General features: G+C 39.1%; 1 protein-coding gene across 1 annotated transcript; it reads left to right on the top strand.

Moving 5' to 3' along the window:
* Positions 1–20: 20 nt before the first annotated feature.
* On the top strand, positions 21–25,704 carry snx17 (sorting nexin 17). Its single transcript, XM_080882277.1, has 15 exons — positions 21–841; positions 4,819–4,893; positions 6,602–6,719; positions 8,141–8,205; positions 9,915–10,025; positions 12,585–12,675; positions 14,713–14,800; positions 17,924–17,993; positions 18,583–18,675; positions 18,971–19,174; positions 22,751–22,879; positions 23,229–23,306; positions 23,447–23,521; positions 23,610–23,651; positions 23,754–25,704. Exons 1-15 carry the CDS (start codon positions 782–784, stop codon positions 23,853–23,855), a joined length of 1,401 nt encoding a protein of 466 aa, XP_080738403.1. The 5' UTR covers positions 21–781; the 3' UTR covers positions 23,856–25,704.
* The last annotated feature ends 139 nt before the right edge of the window (positions 25,705–25,843 follow it).

The raw sequence follows: 25,843 nt of genomic DNA, 5'->3' as shown, positions 1-25,843 counted from the left end.
GGTTTGACCCAAAACCTTGATCTGCCAATACGTACGCTGAACACAGAGTGGCCGGACGGTGGGGTAGCCTCTGGTTTCTTACGCGATATTTGCCACATTTGCTCTATCTATATACCTTGTCGCTGTTTAAACTTTTTTACGCAAAGGTAGGACGTCGGGAAAGCAGGAAACGTTCAAGTAAAACTGTCCGCTCATATATTTCGAAAGGTTTACCATACGGGCTGTGCGGCGCTCTTGGGCTTGCAAGAACCAACTGCACCTTTTATCCAGCAACTTCATCTGGTTACGCTAATGAACTGAATTCACTGCACAGCTTGAAACTGAGTTTTGGGTTTTTTTGTTTTTTAACAAATAGGTGATTTTAAAGGTTTTCTTACAACTTGCCTAAAGTGAGTTAATAGGATATTGTAATGCTAACAGTGAAGGTGTAATTACACTTGCAACATGGCTGCTACTCGAACGGCAGAGGGAAAAGTTTAACACTGACGTGGGAGAAGTTTAACGTTAGTGCGACTTGGTACGCGAGTTGTTGTCCACATAATAAAGTCGTAAGCAGTCGCCCCGTAGTCCGGCAACAGTATCCCCCCGGACTCTCAAACCAGTGGCTGAACCGAGAGAGAGACGCCTCCTCCTCCTCTTCGTCCTCCTCCTCCTCCGTAGTCACCGACGTTAGTCACTGCAGTGGACTTTGTGGGGAAACTGTGGTGTCTTCCTCTCCATCGCAGACTGTGGTGGCGTTAAAGGACTTATCATCTGGGAGCTGCTTGTTTTTCGAGCTAAGATGCATTTTTCCATACCCGACACAGAGGTTCGTTCGGGAGAAAACGGTTCGACCTACGTGGTAAGCACGACGTTGTGTCTTTCTTTTTTGTTGTTGTTGTTGTACCCGCTTTAACCACAGACTGTGTTAATGCTTGTTTCAGCTGCCCACATGTCGAGCTAATGTCAGTGCGGCACGGGCTCCAGTGTTTACTGTGCACAAATTATTGGGAAGGCGGAACTGCTGGGTTATAAATCAGCTATAAACATTACTGTGTAATCATGCCATTTATGCTTTGCATAGGTGATTAAAAACTTGATTTGTTGTATTAAAATTTGAGCAAATTGGGCAAAAAATATTTTAGCATGATTCTTTGAGACATCAACAGAAAAGTAATGTGGCTTTTATCGTGTTCAACACAGTTTCTGCCATTTTACCTTCATCTGGCGGAGAAAATTAGTTCTACAGTATAAACATATAGCATCATTATGCCATGTCTGAAGTTTAACACACTGTGATTTACCCTCAAAGCTTTATGCACAAACTTGCATGTGTCCCAGTCTCTTTATAGGCTCAAATCAGCCACAACAAAGTCTCTTTTGTTTTAAAGGTTTGAGCCAGCACCTAAATTCTTAGTGAGATTTGAGGTTTGCTTACTATGATGTTGCCATCTCCCGTGTTATTTAGAAAAAGAGAATACAGCCAGCATTGCTTTAACTTCATCCCTTAACTAGCAGTTATATATATCAGTCTAAACTATGGTAGTCTTCAAAGCACATTGGGAGCTGCAGCATAATCTTTATGTTTATTTTCTTCTTTCTGTTTCTTATTGTGTTTAATGTTGTTTGAAACATGAATTACCATTGTGCTTTGCTGTGTTCTGAAGTGAAGGTTGATCAAGGACAGCCGTAATAGCACCATTTTCTTTGCTATTTATGAAAAACCCAGTGACTGACAGTCAGGATACATTGTATTAATGTTTGCCAGATGTAGTGTTTATTTCTCAAAGTTTGCGTCAACTCAAAAGATTTCTTCCTTGTGTTGCTTGATTATTTGGACAGAGACGATAAATATGATCTATTGGTGATTGCAAGTTGCCAGAAAACTGCTTGGGTTCAAGTTGAGATGGATAATGATTTTAAAGATGTCATTATGAATTGTGCTTCCATTCCTCATCCATTTTCTTATTTGTTCCTAGCAGTAGGCCTTTGCAGGTTTATGGCATAAGTACAACAGTTTCATTACTTCTGAACACAGAGTAGAAAAAAGGTTTGCATCTGACTCAGATGTGCAAGAGCTCCACTGCCAGGAGTGGGACGTCATTGTTTAGCAATGTGCGACTGTCAGAAAACCTTGACAGCATCGATGAATGGAACTGGAAAGCTCAGAGCTCTGATGGATCAGATCATTTGGAACCTGTTCTCGGTTCCCAAGTTTGCTTCTCCTCATGTGTTGATGTCGTGCAACAAATAATTAATAATTCAGGATTTTTATAGAAAACAGTGTCTATAGTATTTATTAAAAGTGTTTTTGTGTGTCAGGTCCCTTTGTCCTGTGTGTGTGTGTGTGTGTGTGTGTGTGTGTGTGTGTGTGTGTGTGTGTGTGTGTGTGTGTGTGTGTGTGTACTTAAAAACACAAACACTGCATCATCTGATTTTAATGTAACATTACTCTGGCTGCTCTCAGTGTCATACACCTGTAAATGAGTATTTTCCATTTTGACTGTGTATTTGGAAGAAAGTCTTGGAGTAGGTATAATAATATTTGAATTGGCACAGAATTAGGAAATAAACATAAAAAGCTTTCCAAGAGAAGTAGTGGACATGTCGAATAATTCAGAATTATTTCCCTCTTTACAGTGTTCTCCACGCGTTCCTCACTGATGTCGTTCTCTGACGTATCTCTACTTAACCAAGCACATTTTTAGCCTGTACTCCAGTGGGAAAAGCAAAGGCCTTTCACCTCTCAGCTGGGAGTCCTGTGACTGTCACTGTGACCTTCCCATAACCAGCTGAAAGGAAGGGACTTTGCTTGATTGTAACACTGAGAGATGGGTTGTGTACCTTGGAACCAGTAAGCCGCAGAATTTGCCGCGTTTGCAAAGGGCTTTCTTAGAATTAAAAAGGCCTCTTTTTTATGGCAGTGTTCCTGGGTTGTTGTTTTTTTCCGCTATTACACTTCTGCCTTTATTTCAACCTAATTTTTTTAGTGTTTGTGGATATGAGAACAAGAGACTTTGGTGTTACATTAAGTGACAATAACTCATTTACTCAGGATGAGGAACAGGTTTAGACTTAGCTCTAAACTAGTTCATTATTCATTATTCAAAGTCTGTATTACTTTGGTTTTTGTTTTGTTTTTTGAAACCATGAAAGCTGTGCTCAACAGTGTAGCTGTGTCAGTTGGCTCCATGTACTGAGCCAGATGTATAAACTTAGAGACACAGAGAGGTTCCCTAAAATGTGCTAACAGTAGCAGGTATCTTGGAAATCCTCTCACAGATACTGGTTCACAAGATTAGATCACATATGGTTTTAGGGGTTAAAGTGGGCAGTGATGAAAAAAGTAAAAACACTGACAGTTTTGTTTCTAATAAGGGCGTCTCATATTAAATCTGGTCTATCTCAGGACTGAACATTCAGTGTTTTGATCTGATTACAGCAATGGGATCAGACAGCATCTCACTCCTTTATTAAGAAACTTTATTATGACACAAATTTTAGATTAGCAGCTGGATTATGAAATCAAAAGCTTTTAAACATGATGAGGAACTAGGATCAAAATGTAACACTATTTAATACATTTGTAAGAGTTTGGGGTGCAGAAACAAAGATGAGTGTGGGAATATGGAGGAAAACATATACAGCCTCTTGAACTGTCCCCAAGTTGAACTGCTTGTAGCCACCAAAAAAAAACTCGGGTATTTTTTTTTTTTGTTGTTGTTGCACTTTTGCATTTTTAGAGCCAAGACATTCTGCATACTCATTCTTCCTTCCTGTCAGGATCCTGCCTACACAGACATTTTTTTTTTTTTTGTCCAAGCCTTCCTCTTTTGCAAGAACAACTTTTGGCGTGATATTCTTGTTTTTCCCTTTGATTGTTTGTGCAGTTCAGCAAGAGCATGTACATGTGCAGTCAGAAACTGTAAAATTCCTTTTGTGTGGACAGATGACCCGCCATGTTGACTGCAAGAATTAATTGAGATAGAAAGGGAAGAGGATTAAAGCACTACAGCAGTTTATGTCTTGATATCCAAATATGAAGTCTTCTCAGTGAGCTTGTTGTTCCCTTATCACTGTGCACAGCCTGCTGGAAGCTGATTGGGTTTTTTTTGGGGGGGGGGTTTAGCATATGAAGGAGGAAATAATAATTCTCAAATTCTTAAGAATAATTCTTCACACAATACTAATAGGATTATTCCATGTAGGTTGTTCTGTAATTGATGCATTACATTTTTATGTATATTTGGTTTACTATCGTATTTAATGACATGAAAAATTTCTTCCTTGCTTTCTGTGGCTGGCTCTCAACATGAAGGCAAGCAGATTTTTGGTCTGCTAGCTCCAAGTGGTTGTTTTGTGGAGGAGTTTTCAGTGACAGCTCCTGTCAAAACAAGCAAAGTGTCTCCAGAGAAGGAGTTAAAGATTCCACATGAAATACTTTCTCTCTATATTAAATGTCTGGATGAGGCAAACGAAGCGGTTTGGATTGAAAACTGTGCAGCAGGTTCTGTTTTCCTCTTTGGATGGAAGTCGCTGGAATATGATTGAATCCAGTTCACACTTCATTTGTTTGGTCTAAGAAAACAAAAGCCGAGGAAGCACACTGCAGTGGGATAATCAGATGAAATCAGTAGTGAAACTTGATGCTAAAGGTACAGGGTGGTAAATGCTGATTCTTCCAGCGTCTTTCAGCGGTTGTGGTTTTATTTCCTCCATGCAAACACAATGCCTCTGAAGTCACCAAATCACTGTTGGGTGTGCATTTAAAGAAACAAATTCAGCACTCGCTTTATGCTTTTTTTTACATAGTCTTTGTCCTTATGTCTGTCCCCACAGGCCTACAACATCCATGTCAATGGTGTGCTGCACTGTCGGGTACGCTATAGCCAACTTCTTGGCCTCCATGAACAGGTAAGGTTTCAGCCATGTTAATATACCAACCACACTGTCAGTGTGCTTCAAAGCACGTTTTTATGTGTGGTGCTCTGACATAAATGCCATCACATCCACCCATGGTGACCTTTTACTCGTATTTGTGTCATACGGTCGATACGCCAGCCTCCCGTCACTTTAAATCATGACTACGATGCCTTGAAGTCTTTGGCTTCCGCTTTTCCAAGAGTTCCAGCTATTGGCTGTAAATAGACAGTATTATGGAGGGGGGTGGGTGGGGGTGTGTGACATGGAAAGAATGTTCTTGGCCTTTCTTACACTTTACCTGCTGGGAAAAGGAATTTAATCTGAAAAAGAAATGTGGTGGGAAAGTGTTGAGTTGTCTGTTCTTGAGAGTTGTTTGGTCTCTGCCTCAGCTGAGCTTTACACACAGCCAGACTGATATTTCAGAGCTGTTAATAGGCAATTAGTGTATTCAGTGTTTCACATGTGTTTTTCTTTCTTGTAAAGATGTGTTTTTAAGTGCTTTGTGCACTAAAATGTATACAACAGCATAAAACATGGCCCTAAAGGAGTGCCCAATGCCCCTTTTGCTTATACACATTACAAACTAAGAGAGCTAGGGCCAAACTTTACAATCTCCATCCTCAACTCTGTGTTATCATCCTGACAGTTGCTGTTGCCTGGCAACAGGGAGTGGGAAAGACACACTCAAATCTTTAAGCATCAACCCCAAAGGGCTTCCTGTGGCATACTCATGACCCCAAAACACTCCACACTTGATTGTGGTGCACACACTCGTCTCAGTTATTGCTCAGAAAATTAGATTTTTTTTAAGTGCTTCTCATGTGTTTTCTCCTGTAATGATTTGCAACACGGCAGAATCTGTGCTAGATTCAAATCCTGTTTAAAGCAAACAGTAAAAAACAGGACAAGCTCTGCCAAAAATGCTCTGCATGAGCTCACATGTATTTCAGATGTGACAGACTTTTATGAATCTGCAACCTGTGCTCGGTGTGTGTGGCTGTGAAAGCTTATTTGTATGTGTAACCAGTTGCTGCCTCTGGCATACTTAAAATACCACAGGGAAATATGCAGAGGTGAAAATCGCCTCTTTTCCTCTAGCACTCGCTGTGGTCTGCCTTCATCATAGCATACCTGCAGCAATATGCAGGTTAAAAATTAAACCACATAAACGTGTTTGATTTTTAGATCAGACACCAAATGGTGTAAGACTTCAATCGTTCAAGCTACCAGTGCTCAGATGATAGAAAATGGAAAGAAATGAGTCAAGAAGCTGGAAGACAAAGTAAACTTGGAATGACTAGACAGTCAGCGTTCCAGATGTGTTCGTGTGTGAGTGTGTCTGTGTCTGTGTTTGTTATGCACGGAAACTCCAGCAGCTAGCCGTTGAAACAGTGCTTAAAATAAACCTGTGATTCATCTCAAACAACCTCAATGTACCTCTTAGAAAAATTAATCCACAGATCTTTAATTCAGAAGACTGCTGTTCTATAGCAAAGTTATCATTTTTAATAGTTCAAACTTAAATCTCTTTTCAGTAATTATGGCTTTGTTAAAATAAGAATGTAGCTAGCAGACTGCTTGAACAAACTCTGTTTTCTCTTAAAACCAGAGAAATACTGGTTTGCGAGGGTTTGTTTTTTCCAAGAGTGCCGACTCTTTGTTCCCTCCGAGCTTCACAACTTGTGGTTTGCATCAACAGATAAAGAAAGAATATGGAAGCAATGTGGTGCCTGCCTTCCCCCCAAAGAAGATCTTCACACTGACCCCTGCTGAGGTCGAACAGAGGAGAGAACAGCTGGAGAAATACATGCAAGCTAGTAAGTTATTCATGCAGAATAAACTTTTCACAGATGGCTTGTATTGTATTTCACTTCATTCAGATGCAGAGTGGTTGTTTAAACCAGTGTTTAAATTAGATAGTGTTTTTTAAGTTGCACACATTCCCCTCTTTAGTAGTGTGTGTGTATAACGAGTCTGTGTTTTTAAAACAGAATATTTGCAGGACAAACACGGTTTCCTTGAGAGCTTTCCCCACAGCAATCACAAGAACAAGTTTGCTTGGTGTCTGCAGGGAGTCCAAACATGCACTGTTCTCTTCATGCCACATAAGTGTGAAAGAACTGTTAATCTGGGCATAGTGTCTGAGCAGGGACACTGCTTCAGTTGGGAGTGAAATGTTGACACACCTTATGAAGAAAAATATCGAGACCCAGAATCTCAAAGCTGAAAGTGTCAGTAATTTAAATAATTTTTTATTGATTTGAATTTTTTAGTAAAGAGATTTTTGTTTTTTTTGGTTGGTTTTTTGGAGGAAAAATACCCGGCTTTTGTACCATGAAGAATAATTAAAATCTTTGGCATGGTAAAACCAAGTGGAACACCTCATGACAGTTTTAAAAGCTTATTTAGCATCAGGTCAGTAAACCCATTCAGAGTATTTCAATTCGAGAGGGTTTCGGCATATTACACGTTGTGCAAACAGGTCAAAGGTGAACTATCCAAGTACACACATACACAAATAAGTGCAACTGGCAGCAACATGGAGGGTTGGTTTTAATCCTTTCAAGCACTGGAAGTTACAGCAGAACAAGGGATCATTGTTTGAGTGCATATTTGCTCATAGTCTGGGAGCATACGCATTCAGGGTGTTCTTGGCTACAAGTTCACTAGGTTACATCATGGTTTTTGACATAGTTATGGAAAATAAACTGACGCAAACACAATATGCACTGATGCAGATGGCTTCAAAATTTCCCTTTTTGTCAAGTGGAGTTTGTGAAGTTAGTATACAGGATGACACACACATGCTCACACTAAGTCATATTGTATGTTATGTTAAATGCTCTGCTTTGCCACTGAAAACTGTGTCAGGAATAAATGAGAAGCCAAAGCAAAGGAGAGTTGCTCATTCAGCCTTTTATTTACTAAGTATGGTGTGTTGGAGCTGGTTAGTGGCAGTTAAGGTCGTTGATCCTTTGCCAGAGGCCAGCCCTTCTGTCATAAAGTTTTTATGCGCTAAGCTAAATTGCCTTTACAAATAACTTGGAAGGTATGACCTATTTCACAATAGCAAGCTCAAAAAGCAGAAAACTAAGAAATGGGAAGTGGCTCCACCTAAAAACATTGATGTTTATGAGTAACCCCCAAAATTGCATACCAACACCAGTTAGGCATTCATGTAGTTGTGTTACTTTCAATTATTGCTTTACTGTCCTTTGTTTTGTTTTGTTTTTTTCAGTCCGTCAGGATCCCTTGCTTGGAGCCAGCGAGTTGTTCAACAGTTTCTTAAGGAAGGCCCAACAGGTTGGTGGTTATTTTATATCTAACCTGCATCAAGCTGTTGTCGGTCAATAGGTCTGAAAGGAGCAATGCACCTTATACTAAAATGCTGAGGCAGTTATTTCTGCTTCACTAGTAATTACTTTGACATTGCGGTGAAATTAGGTAGTGCTGTTCTTGCTGTTTATCTATCGCAGCAGCACACATACACTTTCTTGGATTGTGTCATCTGTACTTGTAAGCTTCTGGTTAGATGTGTCAGATCAAGACTGGCCTGCATGCTGAAACATGGAAAATGAAAACATGAATCATGTAACAAGTCTTTTGTTAAACACAGCAACTTAGTTACTGTGTGTGTGTGTGTGTGTGTCTGTGTGAGAGACATCCAGCTCAAAACAAGCTTTTTCCATACCAAAAAAATCTAAGCAGGTTTTCAGTTTAACCTGATTCTATGTTATTTCAAATGGATGGTGTATTCATAACTTATTCATAGCAGGTTGCATCATTTAGTCTGTGACTTGCATTACCTGAGGCTGCAAATCCATTCAGATTCATCCATCTGCAGCCACATCGCACCCATTCTCCTGTTTTGTTTTTTTCTTCCGCCCTCTTCTCCTCTCAGATTAGCACATTAGAGTCAGTGTTTATGTCACTTCTCTCACGTACTGTGAGGAAAGCAGGTCTGGAATAGGAGATGACTTGCCTCCCAGTGTAGGCTTTTCATCTGTGCCTTCTGTGCTCTCAGAGACCCCCTGCTGTGGGAAAAGGGAAGATGATAGATGATTTAGCCAGGAAGACGAGAGAGAGAAGAAGCTGGAGTCATCCAGTTCAACATTGCACCCTTAATATAAACGATGAGATTATTTAATCATCTTATCATACGTTTTTCTTTTCTTTTTTTTAATGCAGACTTGGTTTAATTAGTGTTAGAGGCCTTTTCTTACATAATGATATTGCTTTTACCTTTTTAAGTAAGCATTTTTGTTGAATGGTGCTTTTTTTTTTATTTTATTGTTTTGTAATGTGTAGTCAAATCGTGGCTTTTTTTTTTACAAGTTTGTTATCCAAAACAAAAGACTGTATGTAGCACTATATCCAATAAACATTTCCCTGCTTTTGAATATCTTTATGGGGTTTTTCCTTTTGACTGTCGCTTGGACAAAACAAGGCAACCCTTTACTAAAGTTATGGTAAATATTTTCATATTTTCCAAACAGTATGTAGATAACAATCAATTACAAAGAAAATGAATGTGATCAGTATTGTCCAGTCCCCCAAAAAGTTAGTGAATAATTAAAGGTGATTTTAATAATTAAAAATATTTAATTACTCGTTATTGTGGACTGTTCATTGCACAGGTCCTATTCTTATATGCACTAAATAATTCCCATATGTGAGCCATTGCCTTTGTTCCTTCTCCATTTGCGTTAAACCATAACATACTTTGAACATCTTTCAAGCTTTTATGTCAAAATTGACAGTAAAGATAAAAATGATCAGACTGAATGGATTCAATTTTGTTTGAAGTGCATTATAAATTTGTGTTTGAGAAAATGTTACAGTGGAGGGTCATCCATTGTCGGAAAGGGTTTGGGGGGGAGGGGGTGGTTCCCCCTCTAACCAGACAGAGTTTTTCCATCTGTGTGGCTTGGTGTGATTTTTGTTGTTGACTGATGGGAATGAAAACATGTAGCTCACCCAGAAAGTTGAATTCAATCCTTTTGTTTCCACAGGAGACCCAGCAGATCCCCACAGAAGAGGTTGCAATAGATATCTGCCTCTGTAATGGCCAGAAGGTCACAGTCAACATTTTCACATCATATAAGACGGAAGATGTGCTTGATGTAAGTGCTGCATGTTTAAAGTGAGAGTAAACATGTTTTTACTGTTTTGCACAGTACGGTGCTTTTTAAGTGCCATGTTTGTTGAAATCTTGCTTAGACAGAAAAATATTTACATGAAAAAACTATAAGTGAATACTGCTGTCAGCTCCATATCTTGATATAGTTAAAAGAAACTAAAGTCTTAAACTTTTATCTGTTTGGTTTCAACTTTTTTTTTTATTAGTTCTGTGTGTTTGGTTGGAGAGCACATGGACAAAATTCAGCCCTGAGGGCTGGAATTGGATGAACTAGATAAGTCTGCGCTGCTATTTCACTCAATTCCAATGCAGTGTGTTTGATCAGTGACCCATGCAGTAGCGTATATACCAGGACACTACCAGAATGTAGCGTATTTTAAATATTTATGTAGGCATCTAAGCAAGTTATAAATATTTTCATTGTAACCTGTGGCCATGTTTCAGTTCAGTTATTTAAAGTGTGGCCCATTGCTTATTTCATTTAAATCGGTATGGTCATCTCTGACCTAGAGGCATTTGAGCTCTTCATAACAGATCTGATAGACACCAGGGATTTGCCTCAGGCAAGCAATATTGCTTTACAATCTCCTGTGAGCTCTGAGGCACTACATACCATAAGTCAAATTAAGCCATGTTTATTTGTATAGCACCTCCTCAGTACAGCAATATTTCACGAAGCACTTTATGAAGTCTGGCCTACTTCAATCAAAACTAAGGAAAACTCGGAACACAACCAAGACAGATGGAAAGAAAACAAATCTAAGCACACGCTAAAGACACTTGATGGCATGATGAAAATACCCATCAGGCCTATTTAAGCTTTCAGGCCATAATCCCAAAAGAGCAATTACAATGTGCCAGTGAAACAAATATACAGTATTATTATCAAACAGCTTTATTATATGTGACTTGTTTTGTTGTTGTTGTTGTTTTATTATTTTTTTAATAATCTGTGCAAGACATGGTGATGTCCAAACCATTCAGTATATGCACTTCACCTGTACTCTTTATTCACCATAAACACACACTAAAGTACACACTCTAACTCATCCCAGTAAACATGGTGATGCCTCAGTGGCGTGCACTTTGTCGATCTTGGCTGTAAATCAAACTTGTTTGAGTCTCTTATGAAAGTTTAACCACAGTTAACCTCTGATCAGAACAGCAGCTGTCAGAGCACACAGATGGTGTATATTTTAGTCAGGGTTTCTGCCTCAATGTAGTATTGCTTAATTATTTTACTAACTAAAATGCTAGATTTTTTGTTTGTTTGTTTGTTTGTTTGTTTGTTTTGTCTAGGCAGTTCAAAAACTCTACCAGTGGTTTGCATGTGGCTTTGTTTACCGTTAAATTATGAGAATTACAACTTCAAAACCAGAAATGTGTAAAATGTAAATAAAAAAAAAATCTCATAAACCCACATTTTAGTCACACAAGAGCACAGAAAACAAATCTGATTTTTAAACTGGGGCATATTGTTTCATTTGAATTGCCCATCTGCTAAGAACCACATCTACAAATTGCAGAACAATGTTAGAATAATGTTCCTTGCTTTGTGAAAACTTTGAATATCTCATCATCTACAGTATATAATATCAAAAGATTTTAAGAATCTGGAGAAATTTCTTTGCTGTCTCTGGGCCAAAGCTCGATTAAAATAGACTGAATCTAAGTGGTAAACTGTTCTGTGGTCAGACGGAAAAAAAAAAAGTAAAGTTCTTTTTTTGGAAAACACAGATGTTCTGGGTTAAAGATGAGACACCGTCTGGCTTGTTATCAAGGGTTAGTTGAAAAGCATTCATCTTTGATGGCGTGGAGGTGAATCAGTGCCTTTGGAATTGGCAGCTCTTAAATTGGGAAAAGCACCATTAATGCTGAAAGGTATAAACGGGTTATAGAACAACATATGCTCCCATCCAGATGTCCTTTTCAAGGAAGCTCTTGTATTTCAGTAAATATGTCAGCAATACTAAACTGCTTTGTGGAGTTCAGCAAAAATTCCACCACACCTGATGCCAAAAACATTAAAGGTCAAACTATGGAATGTGAGCAGTTTTATCTATTTTATAGATCTTTTAGTCAGTTTAATCTTCTTTCCTTGGTGTCCTGATACGGTAACCTGTCTTTGAAGAACAGGAACAAACTGATGCAGTCAAACTAGTCAGAGAAGCTGATTGGCAAATTGCAGTTTAACCTAGTTAAACTATTTATATCAAACAGTTGCAGAAGATGACCATTAAGCAATCAGCCAAACAATGACTCCCACCCTTAGTAATTTCAGGTTTGCAGTCTCTAAGCATTACAGAAATGGCTTTGTCCCAGCTGCTATTAATCATCCGAATAAGCTATAGCAAATTGTCAACATAAGTATACTATTTATTTATTTTTAATGGAAGTCTATTTTTTTTTCTATTGTTTTTATCTCTTTGGTTTTTTTAGTGTAGTATTTTTAATCTGCTCTTTTTTTAACCTTCTGAAAAATAAAGCTCTGATGAAACGATTGATTGAATGTTGCTGAAATTAAATGTTATTGTTTCTGCAGGCTGTTGCGACAAAGCTTGACCTCCCAGATGACCTTGTTGGTTACTTCAGTCTTTTCCTGGTTCGTGAAGGTGTGGATGGAAGTTTATCATGTAAGTTCAAAATCATAAAAACAGAGCCATAAAAGCAACTTGAACTTGTGCAGCATCCTCCCGTTTCTGTTATTGCTGGAAAGTTTTCTTTTGCGTGCTACATAAGCTGCAGAAATGTTCCCTGATAAGAATTGTAAAGTAAAGTAAATTGTAGCAAAAATCCATTTGAGCTGAAAGTGTAGTTTGCCAGCAAATGTTTTAAGGATTATCTCTCCAGCTAACAAGAGCCATAAAAAAAGAGCCATCATTTATTACTGCTGATTATTTATGTTCTAGCTGGAATTCATTTCTCAGTAACCAAAAGAGACGATTCTCAGAAGACACAAATCACACAGAAATAAATGAAAGTAGGATTTTGGTGTAAACACTTGAACTTTCATTAAGAATTGCTAGAGAGTAGATTCCTGTGGAACCGCAGGGAACTTTATTCTGGCAACAAGAATACGGCTGAGTGTGTTTGTCTCTCTGTTCTGAGAAATACTTCAGTTTAGTTGAGGAAAAAAGAAAAGCTGTGTATCGCCTCTAGAGGGTTTATCTTGAATCCAAATTCTGCTGTATTTCTGTCTCTAACTAGAATGTATAATAAATTTTTTGGGGGCTGTTCTGACTCCCAGTGAGAGTCAGCTATTTGTTGGCTGGTGCATGCAAAACATTTTGTAGTGCTGGAGTGTGAGTGCGCACAACATCCTTTTTGCAGTGTTCTTGGCTGAAATGCATGTTGTGGTTTACCAACAGTTCCAGAGTGGTACCACATTTACAGGCGTCTGATTAGTAAAGTTATTGTTTTTCCAGACTGCAAGAGGAGTGTTGACTTCCAGCATATTATAAATGTGTTTTTTTTTTTTTTTTAAAGTACGCTGTAAATGGAAATACACAATGATACTGTTTCAAGCCAGGGCAAAATCATTTTTTTGCCCATATACATTTTGTGAAGACTCTGTAGCAGTTAGCATGTGGTTTGTCCATTGTCTTTTTGTTGTCAATGTTACTTACAGGACCGCCTCAAAAGACCAAATGGCCACATCTCATGTGGCTCAGTTTCACTTGACGCACATCATTGCAAAGTATTAGCATTCACATTCATGTATACCCCAGTGACAGAGGAAGAGAGCCCTTTTAGGTCAAACCTCTCCACAGTCTGAGATTCTCATGGTTTCCACCTGTCACATGCTCGCCTCAGAGAGCATCGATACCAGGCTGGAAGTGAACCCAGATGAACTCAGAGGGGTCTGTATATTTTACAGACGTGTTGTTCATCCTGCCATTTAAATCTGAGGCTGAGTGATATGAAAAAGAAGAGGCATGTGCTAAATATGGCTAACAACGCAGCAGGTCATTGATCAAGCAGAACTGATGGTGGGATGATTGACATAACAGGATAATGAGAAAAATTCAGGCAGTAATTTCCCTGAGGTCGGAGTGTTAGTCAGGATATAATGTAAAATATTACGGACATGTTGAGAAGAGCCAGGATGTGGTTTGAATTAGTGCTGCTCTCATTTGCTTTTTGTGGCATTTTTAGCTTTCCAGAGATGATTTATTTTGCTTAAAAATGTCCCATTACATGTTAAGTATTGAGTTTGTTTCTCTTTATGCCAGATAATTTTCAACATCAAAGTAACCACTCTGTGTTTCTGTTTTCAGTACACAGCCCCTCTGCCCATAAAAAAGACAGAATACACTTTTATAAACCTAATGGTAAACTAAAGGGCTCTTTAGTCATCTCATTTGTGTGTATTTGTGTGTGTGCACTGAGCACATTTATTGATGGGTGAAAACAAAGTAGCAGCAGCAACGACCTTCAGTCTGCTTCACTCTCCTTAGGGAACTGACTGCAATAAAATAGCTGCAGATTCTGGGTGCATGTACACAAGAGCCCTTTTAAAAAAGTATTGTCACACACACACATTTTACCACAAGTTGTATCCTGCTGGGGCCTGCACAGATGGTGTCTTCCCCGTTGTAGACATTGTTATCCATGTCTTTGGTACCTGAGCTACATTTATGATAAATTCTGCTTTTTTTTTCCTCTTTCAGTTGTGCGGAAGTTGCAAGAATTTGAGCTGCCCTATGTATCCATTACCAGCTCACGGAGCTCAGAATTTCACATAGTCTTACGGAAAAGGTATGTACCTCCTCTTGTTCACATTATGAGTATGAATCTGATCACGTCTTGTTTTCTTTATCTGTGGTAAAGCTCTTGGTGTAGACATGTTAAAAGAGAAGGTTAAAGATGGGCTGCTAGAAAGGTTACCTTTTTTGTTGTCAGGGAGAATGATGATCATCACCTGACAGTAAGTGGGCTTGGTCCAGAAAATGTAATGAAATGACAATAAATTCTACATCTACTTAAATTTCACCACTTTGCAGTTTGTCTTTGCAGTAGGTATTCCTTACAGCTACAGCGTCTACAACAATCAGTTGCACTGATCCAACAAGTTAATCTTTGAACCAGAACTAAACCAAAACATTAAAGGACAAAATAACTGCAAACAAATTTATATTATATTTTATCTTGCTATAGATTTCATTTCATTCATTTACCCTTGGTGCAGAATGCCTGTTGCAATTTCTAACATCTTCGTTACCAATTAACTGGATAACCAGAGTTCTGATAAATCATTTACTCTGAGATTTAAACTTGTTCTTGGGGTTCATCGATTACCAGCTTTCGCTTTTTTATTTACACAAAATTTAGCCTGAAAATAAACAAATAGATTCAAATATTTTATATAATTGAACTTCTCACTTCACGAAAGTCACATTTCCAACAGACTGTTGTGCTGCATCAGTGTTTTGTTTTGTTTTTTTCGGGTTTATAATTTATTTGACTGGGTCAGGGTTCAATAAACATCAGAGGAAACTAAATGTCAGCACAAGAAATGCATCAACAGTGTTTTTTGCTGCAGATATCTGTATTACTTTTCAATTAACAGAAAAACCCACTGAGTCTGAGCTGTTGGTGTGGAGAGCAGTGCACCAGGAATTGCATGTGTCACAAAAACGGGGGGGGGGGGAAAGTGATAGAATTAGTCTTAATGTTGTTCTATTTGAGAGAAACGGCTAAATAAACGAGAAGATACTAACTGCTCATTCAGTTTCAAGCCTACAGTCCAGTCCGCTGATTTGTCCGCTTTTTGTCAAGATAACTTTTATCTGCTTCCTCCTTTTTCTTTTCCTTCATTATTCTGCCTCCTGTGGACTCTGGAGGTACACAGGATGTTTACTTTCTTTCTGCCTTAAGGAAAGTCTCAGTCCTGCTGACCTAGTTTCGCTGTGGAGTGTAGAAGAGTGAGGGGAAGAATAAACGTAGAACTAACAAGTGAGAAAAAACAGACCCCCAGTGTATGAGATCCAAACGAAGAGGAAGAATGTAGGGAAGAAAACTACTGAAAACCTAAAATGTATGATGCAGTTCTCTATTGCCAAGCTTTATTCAAAGCATCTACAAAATGAAAACAGGATTATGAAAAACAGTCAAGGTTAGTGAGCGGTACAATATAGTTTATATACTAGTAAGATTGTAGCTTTATGGTATTTTCAGTCTTTGTATGCGGTAAAGAAGATCCAGGAGGTGGTTTGAACCAGTCCAACAAGCAAAACTATTTCTCTCAACAGGGTCTTTAAGTGCACTTTCCATTACATCTGATGAGACAAAATAAAAGGACTCACCAAACACAGTGCTTCTGATTCCACCACCCATACTCTCTTGCTCCCTTTCACCGCCCTACGTTTTACTGGTCGTTTTTGAATTGCGGATGTGGCCAAGTAGCTTAACATTTCCTCAAACAACTGCTCTATTCAACTGCTCCTAATAGCACCCCAGCCAAGCGCCTACATGTTAAGTTTCACACCTTTGCGCTAAACTGTTGGGAAACATGAGCTCAAGGACGATTTTATTTAAGAACAAACGTAAATACAAAATGTAACTGGGGCAGGAAAAATGCCTCAGTTGTGGTGTAAAGAAAGTGTTTGCTTAAGACATTTCACAACCAGCAGTGAGGAAGTGATACATCTAAATTGTATACTGTTGTTCTGGGTGTTTTTAAAAACATAGACCCAGATCTGATTCGTCTGTCTCAGTCAGATAGAATTTTTTGAATTTCTTTTTCAACATCATGTTCTGATTTTCAAGCTGGCCTCGGGCTCCCACACATCTCTTTGCACAAACGTACAAGCAGTACTTCTAATATTGCCACAGTGCTGTGTGGAAATTATACCATTTCAGTCACATCCTTTCAAACTCAGCTGTAAATAATTCTTGAGGTGAATGTTTGCATGCCTTACTCACTGACTGAGCTGATTTCTCCATAAGTCACTCATTTCATGGATGGAGTTTGACTGTACACCGGACAGACGTCTCCATTGCCTTGTATTGATAAATACATAGTCCATAGAAATAGGTTTGTTAATGGGTTAATGCATTGTATTGCATTGCATTGCTTGCTCCATGGTACAAAGTCCATGTGATGTGAATAGGGCTTATAGTAGACAGTGAATTGATGGCTAGCAGTCTTTTGTTCTCTGTCCTGCTCCTTGCACGTTTAGTTTATGGTATCAGTCTGATCTGAAACAAATAGTAGCATTATCAGTATTAAGAATGCAGCTGACTCCTTTCTGCTGCATGTACATGCATGTTAGAAAAGACCAACTATTTAAAAGCCGACATTTTGGCAGTTGACTGGTCTGGAGCATTCAGGTGTGTTAACACAATGCCCTAATCTTCCCAGGAGTGTACATCCCAGCAAAATTCACCCTGAGGCCAGATTGTTCATGGTCAGAAAAACTGCAAAAAAAACCCCCAAAACCAAGAGCTACATCTCAGACTCTCTACACCAAAGTATTCTAGAGTGTGGGGCCATCTGTCTGACAGCTAAAGCTCGGCTAAAATTGGCGAACGCAACAAGACAAAAATCCCAAGCACAGCAGTAAATCTACAACAAAATCAAGATGTTGCAATGGCCCAGTCAAAGTCCAGAACTGAAGCTTATTGGATTGCTGTTGCAGGAGGCTAATAGCGGTGAATAAACTATTGAACTGAAGCAGTGTTGTTAGAAAGAGTAGGCCAAAATTCCTTCACAATGATGCCAGAGTCATACAGAAAATGATTACTTCAGGTTATTGCTGCCAAAGCTTTTCACATGACTACAGTACCCCCCTTAGCTCTCTTCAAATCACTCAAAGTTGACAATCAGGCTGTGTTAATTCTGCTTTATTTGACACTGTCTTATTTTTTTTGTCTCTTCAGCTACTGGGACATGGCATATGATAGTGATGTAATGGAAAACAGAGTTGGCCTGAATTTGCTTTATGCCCAGGTAAGAGGCTTCATCACTTAGGTAAACCAGACACTGTTTTAAATTAAACTCCCGCTGAGATGTGCACCCAAGCAGAAAATTTAAATTAGACTTGATTGTATTTGTTTCCAGATTGCATCTGTTGTATTTTATTGAGCTTGCTTGGTGCCAGCCTCTCACCAAGAAAACTGAATCAGCAGCTGCTTCATCTTTTGGTTGCCAAATGCTTTTGTGCATCCCCTGGGATCATCCATTATCGAAATATTGGTGTCAGCTTGTTTTAACATTGCAACACCTTGAATCCTCTCTGCGTCCCTCTTTCAGAAGAGATGTCCTTCCTATTATAGTAACTTCCCTCTGCTGTAACAGTTGTCTGATTTTATTAAGCATTTTCGGGGCGGCAAGTTTGATTAGAATCTGTAACCTCTGAGCGTTGCCTCTGCGAAGCAGTATAGTGCCAACGAGCTTGTGCTTTTGTGCATATTTTGTTGAGCTGCACTGTTAACATGGCGTTTTTAGTGTTGTTTCTCCTAGCAAAGGAAACTCATTGACCTGAATTATTGTATTTGTCTGTGTAGAAAAATAAACTTCCTGTTTGTTGCTTCACCAGACAGTATCTGACATTGAGCGAGGCTGGATACTCGTCAACAAAGACCAGCACAGGCAGCTCAAATCGTTGCAGGAGAAAGGCTCTAAGAAAGAAGTAAGCAAGGGTGCCTCTTTTTGACGTTTCTGCCATTTGAATTTTCTTTGCCAGTTGTCACTTAAATCCAGCTGATGCTCAGAAATGTCCTTGTGCTAGGACAAATCTGTAGACCACGGAGAATACTCCCTCTAGTGAATTCCATGTTATGCAATTAACCTAGTTTGCCCCATAATATGAATTTTTAAACACATCCCAGGAGAGAATTTCAGAATTTTCTATCAGGGATTAGGTAAGCCTAAAAAAATGACATCTAAAAATTGTTTGGTTGTTTTTTTTTTCTTTTTTTCCTCAGTTCATCCATCTAGGCCAGACCCTCAAATATTATGGCTATATTAAGTTTGACCCTTGTGTCACTGACTTCCCCGAGAAGGGCTGCCAAGTCATCGTCAGCGCCGGAAACAATGAGCTCAACTTCCATGTCAAGCTGCCTAATGAACAGATGAAAGAGGGGAGCTTCAAAGTTACTCGCATGAGGTGCTGGCGAATCACATCTTCTGTAAGTGGAAGCGTGAATGCATGAGAGTTTAAGTGTACCTTTATTTTATCAAGATGAAGGCCCTCCTGTTTCTAAAGTGGCCTATTGGCATTGCACCAGAAACAAACCATAGTTAGTTTTTTAGCATTAACAGCTAGCTAAAAATGCTTACCTCCACACCATCCATTGTCATCAGTCCAATTACCCAAACACACAGCCCACACAAGGATAGTGCTGAATTGATCTTTTGTATCGATTAACACCTAAAACAGTATTTGAACTGCAAATTGTCTGCTGGGAAAAGCAGATTCATGCATTGAGGGGAAGTACTTCCACACCTCTGTAAACAGTTACATGTGTAGAAAAAAAGTGTAAATGTCAAGTTTTATTTCTCGCGCGTTTCTTTAATACACTGAATTCAAAGTAAGACACCAGATAGTACATGCACGCTTCAGTTTTATCTCAGTAGGGTTTTTTTTTTCATATTTCAAGCCAGTTTTTGCTTTTAGTCTTTTTACCCTCAGACATGATGCAGTCTCTTCAGGCAATCACAGAAACCACTTATTGCTGTCTCAGCCTGGTCTTCTGCTTGTTTTTCATGCCTTTGAATTAATGCTGCCACTTCCTTCAGTAAGTAATAAAGTAATATCAGTGTGTCATGTCCACTGGCTGCTATGGTATTAAGGTGGAGTACTTCTGGTCATGAGCTGTTCTTCCTCCATGCTTCCTCTTTCAGTCAGTGAATGAAACTATTTTTATCATTAGTCTGTTGAACTTTGTTAAAGCATACCACTTGTGCAGTCTCTTCTTTACCTTTTATATTAACAGAAAACTCAAAATCAGTCTAAATGTCAACTCTGCATCATCTGAGCCATCTGTGAGTTCCTTGTAAATGTTGTGATGGTGAAATCATTTACTAGCTGAGTGTTTTTGCTTCTTGGCTACTTTGGAAATTTAATGCATTTTATCCATTATCTTATTCTGAAGTGTGCTGAAGTGCAGAAAAACCTCAAAAAAAGCTATCAGACAGTACTAACAGCTCCACTAACACTGAATTAAACCCATTGAAAGTGTGTTGTTTTTTTTTGGGCGGTGAGTCTAATGAAAGTGTAATTGTCCAAATCACACACCAAAGATTTACGAGTTAATCCATGAAGGTTCTGTTTCAACTGTGACCTTAAATCAATTGATCAGCATGAGATGGTGCCAGAGTCCCTCGAGCATATGACTGGAATTGATTGATCAGGCTAACATATTGCTGGTCCAATGCCCAGCATTTAATGAGTGTTATCTGTTGCATTGATGGCGGGGGGGAAGGAACAAAAACCATCTCTTGTTGTCATTTCCTCAAATGTTACAGATGGAGGACTGAGTCTCTCTCAACTGGGCGTCTGTCTCAGCAAAAAAACAAAAACATTTGGTTTGTGTGGGCAGCTACAGATTCCAGTTTAGGTTGAAGGTATCGATTCTGGAGCAGGAGGTTCCTTCTTGGTCAGCACTCTCTCAGTCTATGACAATGTACATTCAGTTTTAACTCATTAAAGGACCTTCATTGTAGGACCTTCAGCACCACATATTGAAAGATTTAAGTGAGTGCATGTATATTTAAGCCTATATCTAAACTTTTAACCCTCTGTGGATTAGAGAGGTTATTAAAGCTGTATCCTGCATAATCATTCCACCATGGAAAAAGAACAGTTAAAGGAAATCATCAAAATTACCAATTATCATGATATTCATCCACATGATGAATAGATTTAAACTTCTAAACATAAGTTAGTTGTAGTTGTGGTAGATATTTGCAGACAGTGGCGTTAAGATAACAAAGACCGGGAATGTTGGAAAGTCTCGTGTTTGTGATTGCGTCAGCGCTCGGCTATTTTTGTGCACAGATTAGATTGATGGTCTTATACCATCTTTTCTTTGCTGTATCACAAATACTAAACAATATTTAGTTTCAGCTATACAGATTTTGTTCTTTCTGTGCATTTTTCAAAATACATTTGATCCCCTTTTAAAAAGTTACAATTTCAAATGGGCTAAATTTAACTCATTAATTGGATTTTTTTTTTTAACCTTATTTGACACTTCAGCTCTTAAGCCATCTAGAAAAACGGCTTGTTTTGGGAATGTAAAGCATCTCATTAACCAGTATTTGTCATGAACCGAAGTTCCGTACACAAGCTGGACCCAGAAGCAGAGACAACACGCACAGGAGTACGAAAAATAAACTTTATTTCAACTAAAGGTGTCCCGGAAGGGTCAAAGGAAAACACGCGAGAAACTAGAAAAACCAAGGGACCGGGGGATGAGTTACGCAGGAACGCTGTAATCGGGACTGTGGGAGGCTGCAACAGAAAGAGGAAGAGAGTTACTGGGAAGCAGGGAAATAGCAGCATATGTGGGGGAGAGTATGAGTCTTACAGTCAAAGCGGGGCCGTGGGAGCCGGAGGGAGGGGTGAGGGTCCGCGGGGGAGCTCCAGGAAAGTAGAGGTGATTGGTACCGGAGGCGATCCAAACTCCAGACGGGCAGGTGGACAGGCAGGTGGCTCAAAAACACGCCGAGCTGTTACCTGAGCGCAAAGGAAAAGATTAGCGTTTGTTCAGGTAAATGAGGGTTTTCACAACTGTCTTCCCGTGGGTGTACGTTACCGCTGTGAGACGACTAACGGACTGGCGTGGAGCAGCTGGCTGGGCTGGATCAAATAGTCCACCTGATAATTGCCTGAGATGGAATGCAGGTGTGGAGTTAACAGCCACACCCGTGGGCGTGGGCATCCCATCAGCTCCTCGGACACCGGGCCGCGGACCATGACAGTATTGTGCATGGAACAGCTGAAATATGCATTTTTTGTGTTTGCACCCAATCGTAGCAGAACAGTCTATTTTACTACTGAGAAAAGCATTACTTGAGGCTCTACCCGCACAATTTCTGCTGCCATTTGAAAGATGGAACATTTAAATATGTCATTTGAATGAGCCCCCACACTGCCAGGCGGGGTGATTAATTCCTGAGCTCATTCTCAGAGGTCAGAGTCATTTAATGAGTCCTTTCCTTAGCAGCCAAATATTCAAAACATCTCATTTGTTGTAGCTCTGCAAGACACCCCCCCCCCCCCCCCAATCTGTTGTAGCCAAATTACATTCGGAAGAACCCAAAATAAACACTTAGCATGTACATGTGTTTGTGCATCTGTGTCAGACCGTTGTTTGTCTTGCATTTCCACTACAGCTACATTCTGACCCAGAGCGGAAATGGTTTGTGAAGCAGTGAAGGGCAGACACTGCTTAAACGAGGAATGAGGGCTTATTTCTAGGGAGCGTAACACACCCATCACAAATATTTCTTTCATGTTATCTTTTAGCCTGCCTGTCATTTGTGATGCAGGAGTTCAAGAATAGCAGCTTAAGGAGAAGACATGCAGGGTAGAAAATGAGATTTAGCTCCAGCGACGGAGCTTATCCGCTTAATATTGAAAGTTTGATGCTGGTTGAAAAAATATTGAAATCGGTTTCTTTGTCATTCTCAAATGTAAACAGAAGTGGTCGATGATAACAGAAGGTGACTTTTTTTTGTCTTTGTTTTTGTCACTGCAGCAAGTTCCAATTGCCAACGGTACAACCAATCCCTGCAGCTCGGGTCAATTTGAAATCAAACTCGAGCTCTCCTTTGAGTACCTGATGAGCAAGGACCGCCTCCAGTGGGTCACCATCACCAGCGACCAGGTAGGAGGATGATGGATAGTTTCACTTTTATATAGATAAACTAGATCTTTTTTATTCATTAAAGATAATTTTTCCCTTTGTGTATTTAGAATTTTTTAGTTTCTTAAGGTACTGTACATAATCCTCTTTAGTGCTCATTGGATTACCTCAAAAATGCTGCGGCTCAAGGCTGAAAACAGCCGTGTTGTTTTGTTTTTTCATAGTTTAGCTGAGATTTTAAGGAGGTGTAACTGTAAGTTGCTTGCAGCTCATTATGTGATCGGCCATTTTTAGTGCGTTTTGTTCTTTTTCAAACTATACAGGCTTGCTGCTTTATGTCTGACTGGTTTCTGTGTGGATGTGATTGCAGGCTATCATGATGAGTATCTGCCTCCAGTCTATGGTGGATGAATTAATGGTAAAGAAGTCCGGTGGCAGCATAAAAAAGGTTTGTGTTGACTGCATTTAACAACATTATGCCATCATTTTGTTTTCCATACATATCACAGCGTTTGTAAATGTATAAGTCATTCATTTATAGCTTTGACATTTATTCTATTTCTTTTGACATCTTCTGTCACATTTCAGATGCTGAGGAAACGACACAATGGCTCCATCCACCGGTCTGACAGTCAGCAAGCTGTGAAATCTTCCCCTCTACTGGTGAGAAACGGGATAGCATGCCAAGTTTTTTATTCTCAGCTGTAGCTTTTTTTTCTTGACTGTCTTTTTTTTTTCTTCCATGCTGCAGGACTCCCCTGATTCAAACCGTGAACAAATTGTCAAACTCTCAGTGAGTACCTTCTTTGTCGTTTTTACTGACTAGCTAATAAATATTCCAATAAATTAGCATCAGCTAAGCATTAATTATACTTATATTGATTATTCCATATAGACCAAGCTGACCTCGGTGTCTCTCAGAGGGGTCAGCGCCTCCAACTTGGCAAACAACATCAGCAACTATGCTTTCGAGGGAATCGGAGACGATGACCTGTAACCCACAATTCCCCTTCCTCCCCTACTCATTCCACTGTTAACGACAAAGATTACAAGCTGAGCTGAGCCGAGCCGAGCGGTCCACGCAGGCGTCCGATTCTGCAATATTGTAGCTACTTCCCGGAGAATTTGCTGCCTTAAGCTCTCATTTAATCTTTGACGGTGACCTTTCATGATTTAGACTCTGAAGGGTAATCTTGATTTGCATTTTAGTTACAATCATCATATCATCCAGCTCTCTTATTGAACTTATCACGTCATTAACATACGTTATTCGAAGATCCTGGATTCTTCCCTGACTGGCTGCGTGTCCGTTTCCAACCAGAGAGCCAACTGTTTGGTTAGACCCGGCACTAGTGAAGATACAGCAGAACTGGACGCAGTTGTTCTGGAAGTTACCAGGCATATTTCTGAGAATGTTCTCTTTAACTCAAAATGTAGAATATTTAGAGCAACTGCTTAGCTGCGTGACGATCAATGTTCGGCTTTGCTATATACCAAAATGCTTCCTCTGATGTCAGTGGTCCTCTTGTGCGTCATGCTACATGTGTGCCAAGTTAACAGAGATCATCAGCAGGGGTTCATTTTATATTAGACATTAGAGTCACATGTATTCAGATGTAGTTCGAGGCCTTAACTTGCTTTTTTTTTTTTTTTTTTTAATATATAGTTTCTGGGGTCACCTTCTCACATGGGTTGAAACTAAAGAGATGTTAACTAGAATTTTGCAGAATTTAATGGATGGTTGATTTGGTTGAGCTGCTTGCACTTGCTGAACCCATCGTTTTTGCACAGTATAACCGGTGGAGATGAATGTTTGAGCATGAATTTATAAATGTGCGTAGGCTCTTACCCTGGGGGGCTCAGTAAATCCATCAGATTTTTTTTTTTAACAATTTTTTTTAAAGGTTTCTCATAAATGCCAAATTATAGTTTACTAAAGCATTTTGCACAAAATAAACATTTTTAAAAAGTCACTTTTTATATTATGTACATGCAATTAAGTATTCTGAACATTTACTAATATCTTTATCATCTAGCTTATTGTAATCAGATCTAATGTAATCTAAGCTGTATGGAACAAAGTTTAAATGGACCAACATTTATCATGTTTACATAATGTTTTAGTTCAAATGGAAATTGTTTACAAATTTTTGCATCTGATTTTGATTTGTGTTGTTCTTTTTGGGGGGAGCGATGGCGTCGCGGGGCTTCAGTTCATTGTAATTTGTTCGTACGTTGTTCCAGTCATCTCAGAGGATTTGGTAAAAGGTGCTTTGATGAAGCGGCTAATGTGATCATAATTGCTGGAGTGAACAAAATTTTAAAGAGTGAACATATCCCACTTTTATAAGGTGTGTTATTCCATTATTATTAATTTTAATTTTTTTTCTTTTTTTGCTGTCAACTTGACTTATTTCATGCCAGCAGATTTTAAAGACGCTAACTGTAAATCAGTGCCAACCTATCAACAGCTTTACTGTCACTTTTAGCCAGAACTGCAAACAAAAATGTTCTCAGTATAATTGTCTTGTTCTTTCACTGGTGTGATTCTTCTGTTCGGTTGCTTTCACTGTAGGGAGACACGGTCGCAGCGATTCATTTATATTTTCTCTGTTCCTGTCGATATGAAGTACACAAAGCTGCAAGGTCCTTGATGTTAGTGTATGTGTAGGTGCCAAATTTTTCTAATGTGCCGTTTTGTTTTGGTTTTTTCCTTTAGCATTGCTTTTATGAACGTTGTACCGTCTTGATACATTCCACTAATTTTCATGTTGATTTTTAGTGGTATGTTCAGTGACAGCTGTCGGTTCATTTGGTCATGATGCTTAAAATAAACTCTGAACTTCAACGATTATGTGTGGGTTTATTTTATTTATTATGTAACAGTCATCTTTTACCACTACTCCCATTTATTTTGCAGCAGCAGTTTTGTACTTTGCCACGTTATATGCTAAGAGTAGCACAGATAAGTGTCAAGATACCAGG

Source organism: Rhamphochromis sp. 'chilingali' (genome assembly GCF_963969265.1).
Source record: "Rhamphochromis sp. 'chilingali' genome assembly, chromosome: 5".
In the NCBI taxonomy this organism is placed as follows: domain Eukaryota; kingdom Metazoa; phylum Chordata; class Actinopteri; order Cichliformes; family Cichlidae; genus Rhamphochromis; species Rhamphochromis sp. 'chilingali'.
This window is presented reverse-complemented; position numbering and strand designations above follow the sequence as displayed.